Source organism: Vanacampus margaritifer, chromosome 4 (assembly GCF_051991255.1).
Source record: "Vanacampus margaritifer isolate UIUO_Vmar chromosome 4, RoL_Vmar_1.0, whole genome shotgun sequence".
NCBI lineage: Eukaryota > Metazoa > Chordata > Actinopteri > Syngnathiformes > Syngnathidae > Vanacampus > Vanacampus margaritifer.
The window spans coordinates 4,563,226-4,574,167 of record NC_135435.1 but is presented as its reverse complement, the minus strand read 5'-3'; the positions used below and the strand labels follow the sequence as shown (position 1 = coordinate 4,574,167).

General features: G+C 39.1%; 1 protein-coding gene across 1 annotated transcript; it reads right to left on the bottom strand.

Moving 5' to 3' along the window:
• Window positions 1–583: 583 nt before the first annotated feature.
• On the bottom strand, window positions 584–10,586 carry arfgap2 (ADP-ribosylation factor GTPase activating protein 2). Its single transcript, XM_077562744.1, has 16 exons — window positions 10,423–10,586; window positions 9,651–9,769; window positions 8,490–8,562; window positions 8,227–8,358; window positions 7,802–7,882; window positions 6,507–6,612; window positions 5,991–6,047; window positions 4,991–5,043; window positions 4,181–4,317; window positions 3,964–4,095; window positions 2,067–2,195; window positions 1,832–1,984; window positions 1,623–1,749; window positions 1,468–1,555; window positions 1,245–1,369; window positions 584–1,168 (listed from the first exon to the last, which is right to left on the bottom strand). The coding sequence occupies exons 1-16, from the start codon at window positions 10,492–10,494 to the stop codon at window positions 1,148–1,150; spliced, it is 1,605 nt and encodes a 534-aa protein (XP_077418870.1). The 5' UTR covers window positions 10,495–10,586; the 3' UTR covers window positions 584–1,147.
• Between the last annotated feature and the right edge of the window lie 356 nt (window positions 10,587–10,942).

Sequence of the window (10,942 nt, the reverse complement as noted above, 5' to 3'; positions counted from 1 at the left end):
CCCGCAGTTTGTCGTTCTCCTTGACATGGCTGCAGTTCTTTAGTATTTGTAGCAGAACAGTCATGAAGCTGCGTTATAGACAGGTGGAGACTGTCAACATGTGGGATGACATTCTCAGCAAAGGAAAAAACAGATTAACAAACACTTTAAAGACTGAAAGAAACCTCAACCATTATTTTAGGGAGACAAGCTTTGCATAGTGGTGGTTGATCATAACCAGACTTGTAAAAGATCCGTGACACTGCATAAGCAGGTTTTGATATGATATACTTTCGGATAGTGAATATTTACCGTACTCATTCTTTAATTCATACTGGGTACCTTTACAAGCAAACTAATAACCTCATTGTATTCAGTCTGTTTACTAGCTCTGGTAGTACTCATTTCAAATTGATTTCCAGAGATCAGTTACAAACAAGCCTTGTAAATACTGGTTTTATAAGCCGGGATTCTTTGCAGCTCAACAACGAACAAAAGGATGACATTTTACAGGAGTATCTTCACTCTATGGCAAAAACTTCAATGGAGGAATCTAATCATCTTAAGAAAGAGGCGTACTGCTTGTTGAAATGAAATGAAGACATGAGGATATCAGACTTTTAATGATAAGACAGAAATGTACAAGTCCAAGCTCACAGATTCTGGAGATCGTCAGCATTCAGTGCTTTGTGTAAAATGACAAACACTTGTGAGCAGCAGTGTCCTCAACACTGAATGCAAACTGTTAAGTTCAACGTGATGTTAAAAATATACTGCTGCACCTTTTATTTAGTATCACAATGACAACAAAAGACAAAACATGGAAGTATTTGATAACATTAATCAGAGGCTGAAGAAAATATATAATTTTGAAAATCTAAGACCCCAAAAAAAATTTCAACTGTGGATACAACTCTGGCTTTAGATAAACTACAACTTTGCTTTATGAAAATAAAAACTTAAATGTTGAGAGAGCAAAATACTGACTCACTCCAGCAACAGTCTCTAAAAAGATGGAGAGTGAGAAGGAAGATATTGTTTTTTTCATGCAAAGCCTTCAAGTTTCCCTTCTCTCTCGTTTTCACCCTGGCCAAATGCACCTGTCAAAGGGGGCCGGTCGTCTTGCTTGTACTTCTCCCTGCCACAGATGCCAGTACATCCAGGCTGCTCAGTAGGAGCCATAGCGATCCTGAGCTCATACAAAAATTGCACAAACATGAGTTGACTATTGTTCAAGTGGGTGCTTCACACGGATCACGTCTCACCTGGATGGTATTCATCACACCGTTGGCAAGGACAGCCATTTTGCCTGCTACAGTCTTTACCCCTTGCTTGAACTGTGTGATGTCTGGACCAGCGGGAAGGACGCTGTCAAAGCCCGATGAGCGCCCTGAGGTCACGGTTGCAAGAAATAAAAAAAATAAAAAAAGGTCCGTCAGTCTCTTGACTAGCAGGCAACAGAATGTTTGAAGAAGTAACGCGTCGCACCTTTATGCTCACTACCATCTCCGAACAGGTCAGCTGAACTGATGGCCGTGTTTCCAGACATGCCCTCCAGTCGGCTTTTTGCTTCATACTGACATGAAGAAGACACCAAAGTCAACACCTGGCATCGCCACACATCTCCAATGTGAAGGGCTCACCTCAGCACCGCTTTCACGGCCAAAGAACATGTCCGAAGAGATGGCCTTTGCGTTAGCAAACTTCTGCCGGGCCTCGCTGGACTCCGACGCTTGGGCGGACACCTCCGCTTTTCTTCTACTGGGAAGTCTTGAATACAAACAGTATGAGACCAGAATTGACTTGTTGATGCGAGGAGGTGAAGCACAATGCACAAGAGATGTTTCAATACCTTTCTCCTATTGGCTGTATACTGGAAATGGTGACTTCCTCTTTGGGTTCTTCTTTCTCCAGAGCCCAGGAAGTGCTAAAGGAGGCGGTCCCGCCCTCAGTATCCCAGCGGGATCCAAAACTGTCACCCACCAAGAACGGGTTATCCTTATATCTGGACAGTGAAACAAAACGTTTAACTTTTACTGTCCAAATGGATTCAAACAAGAGGTGCAAAGTGAGGATGTCACATATACTTCGGGGGTCCTGAGGTGAAACCGGGCTCATCAAACATATCCAGTTTGGAACGGGTCGAGGTCTTGGCTCCCACTGGGGTTTCCTGCTCGATCACCTGCATCTCGGACATTACTGAATGTGACACAGCACTAAAACAAAAAAAAACAGCAACACGCGTTTCAAAAACGTTGTACACACACTCGTCTCGACATACAAACTACTGTACTAAGCCTAAACTGTACATTTTTCAATCACTGTAAAGAAAACTATTTGACAACAAATGCTTCATTTTGCTCAACCAAGCATGTATGCAGGTAAAAATCAGGTGGATAAATCAAAACTACCCCAAAAAAGTACACGTATGATCAATGTACTGATAACGTCATGAGCTTTGTGTAAACCTATTATTTATTTAATCTATTGTTAATAAAGAAGCTTCATTTAGCAACTGTTTGTCCATCCTATGCATTCTGAAATAAACGCTGGCTTAAACATTTGAAAACACGCGCGCATGGGCAAAATGGGTGGTGGGACTCTATTAATGAAAGCCCACAGTGGCCAGTGAAATAATTGACAAAATATTATAAAAGTAATTTTTAATTACTTTCATGCACAAATTATGATAACCTACATCAGGATTTTTTTGGGGTCCACTAGGGTGGATAATGTGCATTTGAGCAACTGATGAAAGATGTTTGTAAGAAAATAATAAATAAAAATAATAATAATGTAAGCAAAATTTTTTACATTGAGTTCACATTTTTTTTTACGTATTTCAAAACTACTACATGTATTATACATTTAACCAAAGAAAAATGAACTTTTTATGAAGCACAGATAGTAATTTTCTTTCTTCTCGCAACCGCGCACACACGCACAATTTTTTATATCACATAAAAAATGACCGAATTAGAGCAGGTTAAGAACCAGTAACTTTTAGAGATTTTGCCCAAAAAATATGTGTGGTCACAGGAACATCAAGCTGCTTGGAGTCTTAGCAAAAGCTTCTATCTTTAAACATGCTTGTCTATAATTTTCTTTCTGATCTGATGAGAGGACTCCCACCTTCACTGACTATCTTTGGTCTATGATTAGGGTGATACACACTCTTAACACCATTTTACCAGCCTTCTCATTCTTTAAATAGTCAGACTGACTGATTACATGTTTGAAGACACCTGCGATACCTATAAGGAGACACACCTTAGTTTAACATCCCTACAGTTTACAGTGCATATTTTCAAAGTACCAACATTTTCATCCAGGCCTGTTATTATTTTTTTATGATTCCACTGAACCACAAACAAAAAGCAATGTGTGTTTTTTTAAAAGTTAATTTTCACCTTTTTTCAATTTATTATTATTATTATTATTGACAAAAGAACAAAAGTAATATTACTTTTGTCTGTTTCAAGTAGGGCTGAGCAATTCAATCAAGATATGTGGGGGGCTTTGGGGGTCACATTTCCCATTAGCGGCTTTCGTATAGCCTGTGACAATCAACATCTACACTGATGACATAGCAGCGACTTGAGAAGAGCTACTTTTCGTCAGTCGTTTCGTCAGTTGTTCGTTTGGAATTTGATCAGTTGTGCAGCGTCAGAAGAATGAGCAACAAATAGTCAGTTGTAAAATATGTTCAAAAAATGTTAAAACCAAAGCAAGTGCCATGACCGAATTATTCCATTTATATTATAGAAGTAAGAATAAATGTAAACACATTCCTCAACAATTTAACATCATCAATAAAATAAACCATTAATCAGTATAGCTCGGCTGGTCTACGTGTCTGCTGCCGAAGAACAACAACACATCACCTCCATATTATCATTGGCAAAATCTTGTCTCAAAAGTTTGACTGCAAGCTCTGAAAGATGACAAAGGTACGTATGATGTGTTGTGTGTCCGTTATGTCACCTCCTGTTCCCGAAGCCCATTCCCAGTCTTTCGGCCTGCTCCCTCTTCTTGCCCTCCAGATTCTTCAGCTTCTTCTCCTCAAGCTTCCTGTCTATCTCCAGCTCTTTGTAGGCCAAACGCATGGAAGCCACACTGCAAAGGCCAGATTGACAGCATCGTTTTGAAATGCTTCACTTTAAATCCTTCACACACGAGAGAGGCTCATTGAGACACTCACATGGACTCCTCTGCTTGCTTTTTTGCCTCGGCTGCCTGCTCCTCTCGTATTTTCTCAGCCACTTGGGCTTGTTTCTCCACCTCGGAAAAACTCTTGCTGCTCACTTTCTGGGCACCAAGTCCCTTCTTTGCCCCCAGCTGCATCATGGGAAACCGGCAAATACCATCAATAATTGCAGCACCCATACTGGATGTGTTATGGATTGGTGAAATATATCAATTAGGAGTGTCAGGTGATTAAAATTTGAAGGTTAATTTTTTAAGTTTTCATATTCTTGTTAACATAAAAGTGGGAAAAAAATCTTACACTAATAGGAATATGCCATCATCTTTTAGTCATTCATTTCATAATAATTCATAAAGTTTAGTTAAAAAAAATGTATTGTAAAAAAATTAATTAAAAAAATGTATGATATTGATTTGTTTTGAGATCATTTTTCTGCCACTAGATGGCATAATTGCATTTGTAAGACGCTGGTGACAGCTCAGTGCATTTTTCTTTTCATATTAGGAGATAGCTAATCTAAACTACATTAAGTAACTTGTGAAATTCTGCACATTTTTAAAATTGTAAAAAACAACTTGACCCCAGTCTCAACAAATCTATGCATTATTATTACTGCTAAATTTCGACGTGGATGTGTCTGCTGCGTTGCGACTGGAATTCCCCAGTACAGGCTTTCCAAGTAAGTTAATCGTGCATTTAAAAAAAAAAAGAAAAAAAGAGTGGACTTAAATTTAACTCAAAATTAACACACTTATTTAGACACCCCAAATAATAATAATAATAATAATAATAATAATTGCTTACCCCTTTTTTTGCAGCCATTGGCTTCTTCTTCCCAATAATGGTTGGTTTAACCTCTGCAAAATGGAGTGCAACCTGTTAATGAGCTGCAACATATTATCTCAAGCGTGAAAGTGAGTGTTAGGAACACCAGACCGCAAACCACACCGTTAACACATTTTAAGAGCACTAACATCCCAATGAGTCACTTGCAGTGATGTTCTGGCATGGCAGCAAAACTGCTCACAGCCTTACTTGACCTCTCAAGAAATTGCGTCATGAGCAAAAGAGTACGTTAAGAGAGAATCTATTCATCGCTCACATGCCAAGCTGTCAGCTATGAACAATGTCATGTCTGTGGTCCCCAATTGTCCAGGTGCTGTTGCGTGTTAAATGCCGCCGGCAAAATAGTTGTCATACCAAGAAGTAAGCCCATTAAAATTAATGGCACGGACTACAATTTTAACACTTCATGGCTGACAATGCGGCTTGTCAAAGCAGCTGATGCACTTTTTTGGTCAGTGAGATTCGGATGTAACTTGACAAGCAATGCACCCAAGATTCTATGGCACAATAATCACCTGTGGATTTCCATTGCTCTTGTGACGACAATAGCATGGAATCTAGTGAATGGCATAGGAAAAACCCACAATTAGCTTTCAACAGGAAGCCATTAGAAAGAGCTTGAGGCTACTTTTTCAAATATGTAGCTAGCTGGTTGGGTTGGTTTTATTGACACTGTTTTCTCGTATTAATAAGCAATATAACATGACACCTCTCTTTAAAGTCTCTAGTTTGTATGTAATGAGTTATTCCGAATTAAGTGACTTGCGTAGCTTTACAAGCTTGGAAAAAGGGCGTGGGCATGACTGTGTCTCAACAGAAAATAAATGCTATTTCATTTATGTCACATAACGCGACTCAATCACTTTCTCTCAGAAGCGACAAGGAAGTTCGGAGTCGAACAAAAAGTGTTGACTTTACGACTGATGTGCGTAAGCAAGATGAGAGTTAACAGGCTCACCCATCATGGCTTTGGGTGACGTGCTCAAACCATCGATGCTCGGTCCGTCTTCTGGCTCTGAATAAAGACACGTTTCAAAACAAACAACATCAATTCAATGGAAGTTGAACAGCTAAATATTATTGACTTGCTGCACAATATTGAAACCAGGAGTTATTTTAAGAATTTGTTTTGAATACTTAAAAGGGCAGAGGAAGAGGATGCAATAGAGGTACATCTAAAAACAATTACAATTGTTTGACCCCATGACTTTCCAGTATGTCATTTTTACAATATTCAAATTTTCTGAGACAATCAAATTAGTGGTTTTCTTATCTGTAAGTTATAATCATCAACTTGCAAGAAATATGTGTAAGGAATTTAACTTTCTGAATTTTTTTCGGGACATTTTATTTTTTAAGATGTACCTGCATGTTACATGTTGAGTGCTGCGCTGAGTATTGTGAGCTGTCCACACAATGGCTACATTAGAGCAAAAAATGGTGCAACGAATGTGGCAGTGCGAGTTCTACTAACGGTTGTCATCTTGGCTTTTGGTTACGGTGTCCCTCAGCAGCGCGGCGACAGTGGCTCCATTCTGCTCCAGCTCCGAGGCTGGCGTCACGCTCCAGTCGTTACAAGACTGAAAACATTGAAGCATTAAAGCTGCTCTATGCAGGAAAAGGAATTTTCAATTGCTACTGCCACATGTGGTCGAAAATGTACTCTCCCGTCTTTACGTATGGTACTGCATGCATGACCTCACATCCGCAAACAGAGGGCAGGAAATTCAAACCTGAATCCAGACTAAAAACTATTGGCCAGAAGCTTGCAGGAGTAACCACTGTGAACAGCTAAGGTGTTAATCTGCTAATTAGAAGAGGTTTCAGTCATAAATGGTCAAATAAAAAGGCTATTGTGAAGTTTGTGGGGGGTAAATTGTTACGTAGGGCTACGTTAAAAACAAAAAACGCTTTAAAATTATTATTTTTTTAAATAAAGTGTCAATATGTCTAATTTCACTGTCATTGTGCATTTATGTAAACTGTATCATTTGAGAATTGAGAATAGAATTAAATTTTTCATTTAACATGTTCAGAAGTTTGCATCTTTGACTAAATTCATCAAATCAGTCTGATGTGCAGTCTTACAATGTGATCACATACAAATTCTGGATTGGAACAACAACAAAAAGAATATAAAAGAAAACATAAAGAAAGAAAGAAGAGGGCGGGTGCCATGTAAAGAACTGCAAATGACATGTACTCCATGTCACATTAAATTACATATACTCTTGCAACTTAAACGATACGAGAGGTTTTAGGAAGAAGTTTTAGTTCTCTTTATGACTGTGAAGTAAAGAGGTGGACACAATAGCCAAGACATGCCAAAGCTCCAGAAAGAAGGAACAGATCTGAAGTCTTGAATCTTGGGTAAGCGTATCCAGGTGTTCGCTATCATGTACTGACAATCAAGCCAGCAACTTTCAGGTAGGAAGATTACCAATTGATCAACCTGAGCTAAGCCACCCAGAAGGTACAACATCTTGTAGCTCTTTGATTTTGGAGATAAAATAATGGTAAACTTTGAGGTGCTGTCATTTAAAGGGATACTAGTAAGTAAAAAAGTGTCAAACTTCGCAATGCCTTTAAAAGTTGACACCTTAATACAAGGATGTGTGGCGGCAATAATACCCAAAATGTGTTAATACACACACACATTTATTTCTACTGTCAATTCATGTGAGTGTGAATGGTCCTTTGACCATTCTTTGCTGAGCACCTCGGTCAAACTTGGTGTCAAAATGTATGAGACTTATCTTCCAAACCCACCAGTGTGTGTTCTGCAAAGAAATCTTGTTCTTTCTTCTCAGGAGCTGCTGTAGTGATTCCTGCAGAAGAGTCGATCCACAGCTGCAATTGAAAGAAGAAGCATGGGCACTAACACATCAATTAATGCCACTTTGTTAGGATTGTAACATTAACATTTATAGCATATTGGCAGCTATGCATCATTGGACAGTGTTGTTAGTATACACTCTGTGGACTCTGAACATGGCCTACAATGTGGCTTACACAACTTGATAAAATCTATTATTGCATCTCTACAACGTCTGACACAAGACAGACTGATGTCAGATTCATAATGATGCCTGTCAGCATACAAATTAGAACAACCTTGATTATACTGTCGAATAGCAACTTCCAAAATGTCCAAAGCAATCCTTCCCAACTGGTTCAGCTTGACTTATACTCACTTCTGTTCCGTACTTGGACAGTGCGGCGTTTGCTTGCTGTCGAATCTTCTCCCTGTACATTTGTGCTGCACGGCTGTTATACTTGGCATTGGTGTCGTTTGTGGAGCAGCCATGTTGGCGGAAAAATGCAGTCTTCAAACACACAGAGAAAGTGAGTTGTCTCAAGCACGTACAGACAAGTCAACATTGCACTTGGACTCTATGACTGAAAACTGACATAAGTGTTAATTTTTTTAATTCCACTTTACTTAGGTCCAACTTACTGCATTGGCATTGCCTCCAACCTGCATGCATCGAAGCTGAAACCAGTTCCAGTTGGAATCTAACTCAGTGGATCTGACCAAAACAAAAGGAGCAAAATATCTTTAATGACAGGGACAAATGCAAATTATTTACAGTAGCAACAGACTGTAGTATGAAAAAAGAAATTATAGCAACAGGGTTCCTACACATTGAAGATTTCAAAATTCCACACTTTTTCCAAACTTTCAATAATTTGTGACATTTGCAAAGGACGGTTGCCTCTGCTAAGTCCAGTAATTCCTGAAAATTGTACACCTTGAGGACAATAACCCGCTTATACAATAGCCAATGAAAATTAAAGTAACCATTCACAATTTCACAAATTTTCTAGTCAAAATACACTCTTGCAATAGCTGAGAGCTGGACGACAAAGAGTCATTCCCTATCTACCCTTCTAAGAGAACGTAAACACTATTTACTAGAACTATAGCAAATACATGTTCTAGTTTGACCTTGTTAAATAACAAGTATGACAATGAAATCAGTTTTTATTATCGCACATTCGGTGTACGTCATGAGATAAAATTCCGACTCAGCACCGTATTTGAAGGGACAGGAAGTGAGGTTTTATATACCAAGTGACAACGTTAAAGTGAGATTGATAGAGTGCGCAACCTGTAGCATACACCAACGCAAAATATATTAAAATTAATTAATTATTAATAAAATTGTAACTGCAGAATTGAACCATTCTTTATGTATGTTACTCACAAACGGACGCAACAGTTACTTGTTTATTTTCAAGTTTAGCTTGCAGGAGACGTGATTGACGTCATGCATGCTGTGGTCATGACATCTCGGATCAACTGGTGAAAGTAGTTGTGGAATTGCTCCTCTCTGGTAAATGCTAATGGTCTTTCACTTTTCCACCCATTAAGGCGCTTTAGGTACAACTAGGGGCTGAGTACAGTCAACATGGTTACATGGGCCGAACCCTCAAACTCTGGGCTGGGAGACGACGATGCTCTACCACTAAGCCATGCCACCCTCGTTCATTAACCTTTCAAACAACTTTTACTTTCCATACATGGTAAGAACCCTGCAGCAAGACAAACTGCACCCACCCATTTGTCAACCTCTTTTCATAAAAAAACAAAAACAAAACAAAAACTGTAGCCCACCTGATGAAGCTGAGGTGCACTCCGAGGGAGCGATGGATTCCAGAGCAGTCAATGCACAAGAAGACGCCATATGGAATGCTCGCCCAACTAGGATTTTTCAAAGAACAGTCAAAACACACCTGTAGAAAAACAATGTATAAGCAATGCAATTTTAACATCTACAGTTCAAGTACAAATTCTCATTTTTCTTCACATCTCACATCCGAGGGTGACAGTAATTAACCACACTATGGTAAATAGTTGTTGTTGTTTTTTTTAAATCTAATTTGCCTGATGAGAGCCCATACAAGAGCTGTATGTTCTTGCTTTAGCATCAATCGACACTGACTTTACACTTCAGTGTGGATGAGTTATAGTACATGGAAAAATTCAAGACACAGTAAAGCAGAATTACAATCAATACTGCAGTACGACGTGATATAATGAAGCCAACCACGCTATAAAATACACCTGTCAAATGACTTTCTAACTCCCACTCCACTATAAAACGTAACTGCAGTATATTACTGTAAAGGTGTATCGGTTCATTCATATATGGGTACATTTTAGAAGTTACATATGTGCCATATGTGACTCGCTCCAACGGCCAACACAAACCGTATACGTGGCCTTCATGTTTGCTGCTTCACCGGCAGGCTAGCAGCTGTTAGCCACAGCTAGCTTCGACCGAGGAGCTGGGCCTCTCTTAAGACACGAAGCTAATCAATGACTATCAATCAAACATATAATGAACGGATGGTACACGTACAATACATGTGTGGTACCGAATTACCTTGTTGGTAGGAATGGATCTCAGTCGTTTAAAAATAGTAAGAATTTCAGTCTTGTTTGGTTCGGCAGCCATCTTGCCACTCTGACAATTTCCATATACGATGATGTAACTACGGGAACTCGCGCGTCCGAAACTGAACGAAGCGATAGTGTATACACCGGAAAAGCCCGAGTAACCTGTCTTACACCTTGAGAATTGACAGCAATGCCAACGTGGAGTTAAGATCATATCGTCTAAGGGTGGCCCAGTTAAATTTCCAAAGGGGCCAACGATAGAAACAGTACTTTTGACATGACATGAGAAAACAATGGATATCTGTGGTACCCGTTGACCCATCATTTGGTTTACAATTATAGTACAGTATTATTAGATATAATTGTTACATTAAGATCAACTCTGCAAATAATTAGCACTGCTAGAGCAACGGTAACAAACTCATTTAATTAACATGTCTCCAGCAAACCAATTAGTCATTTGAATAATATATCAACACCTTAAAATAGTCTTTTCAGATTTTTCA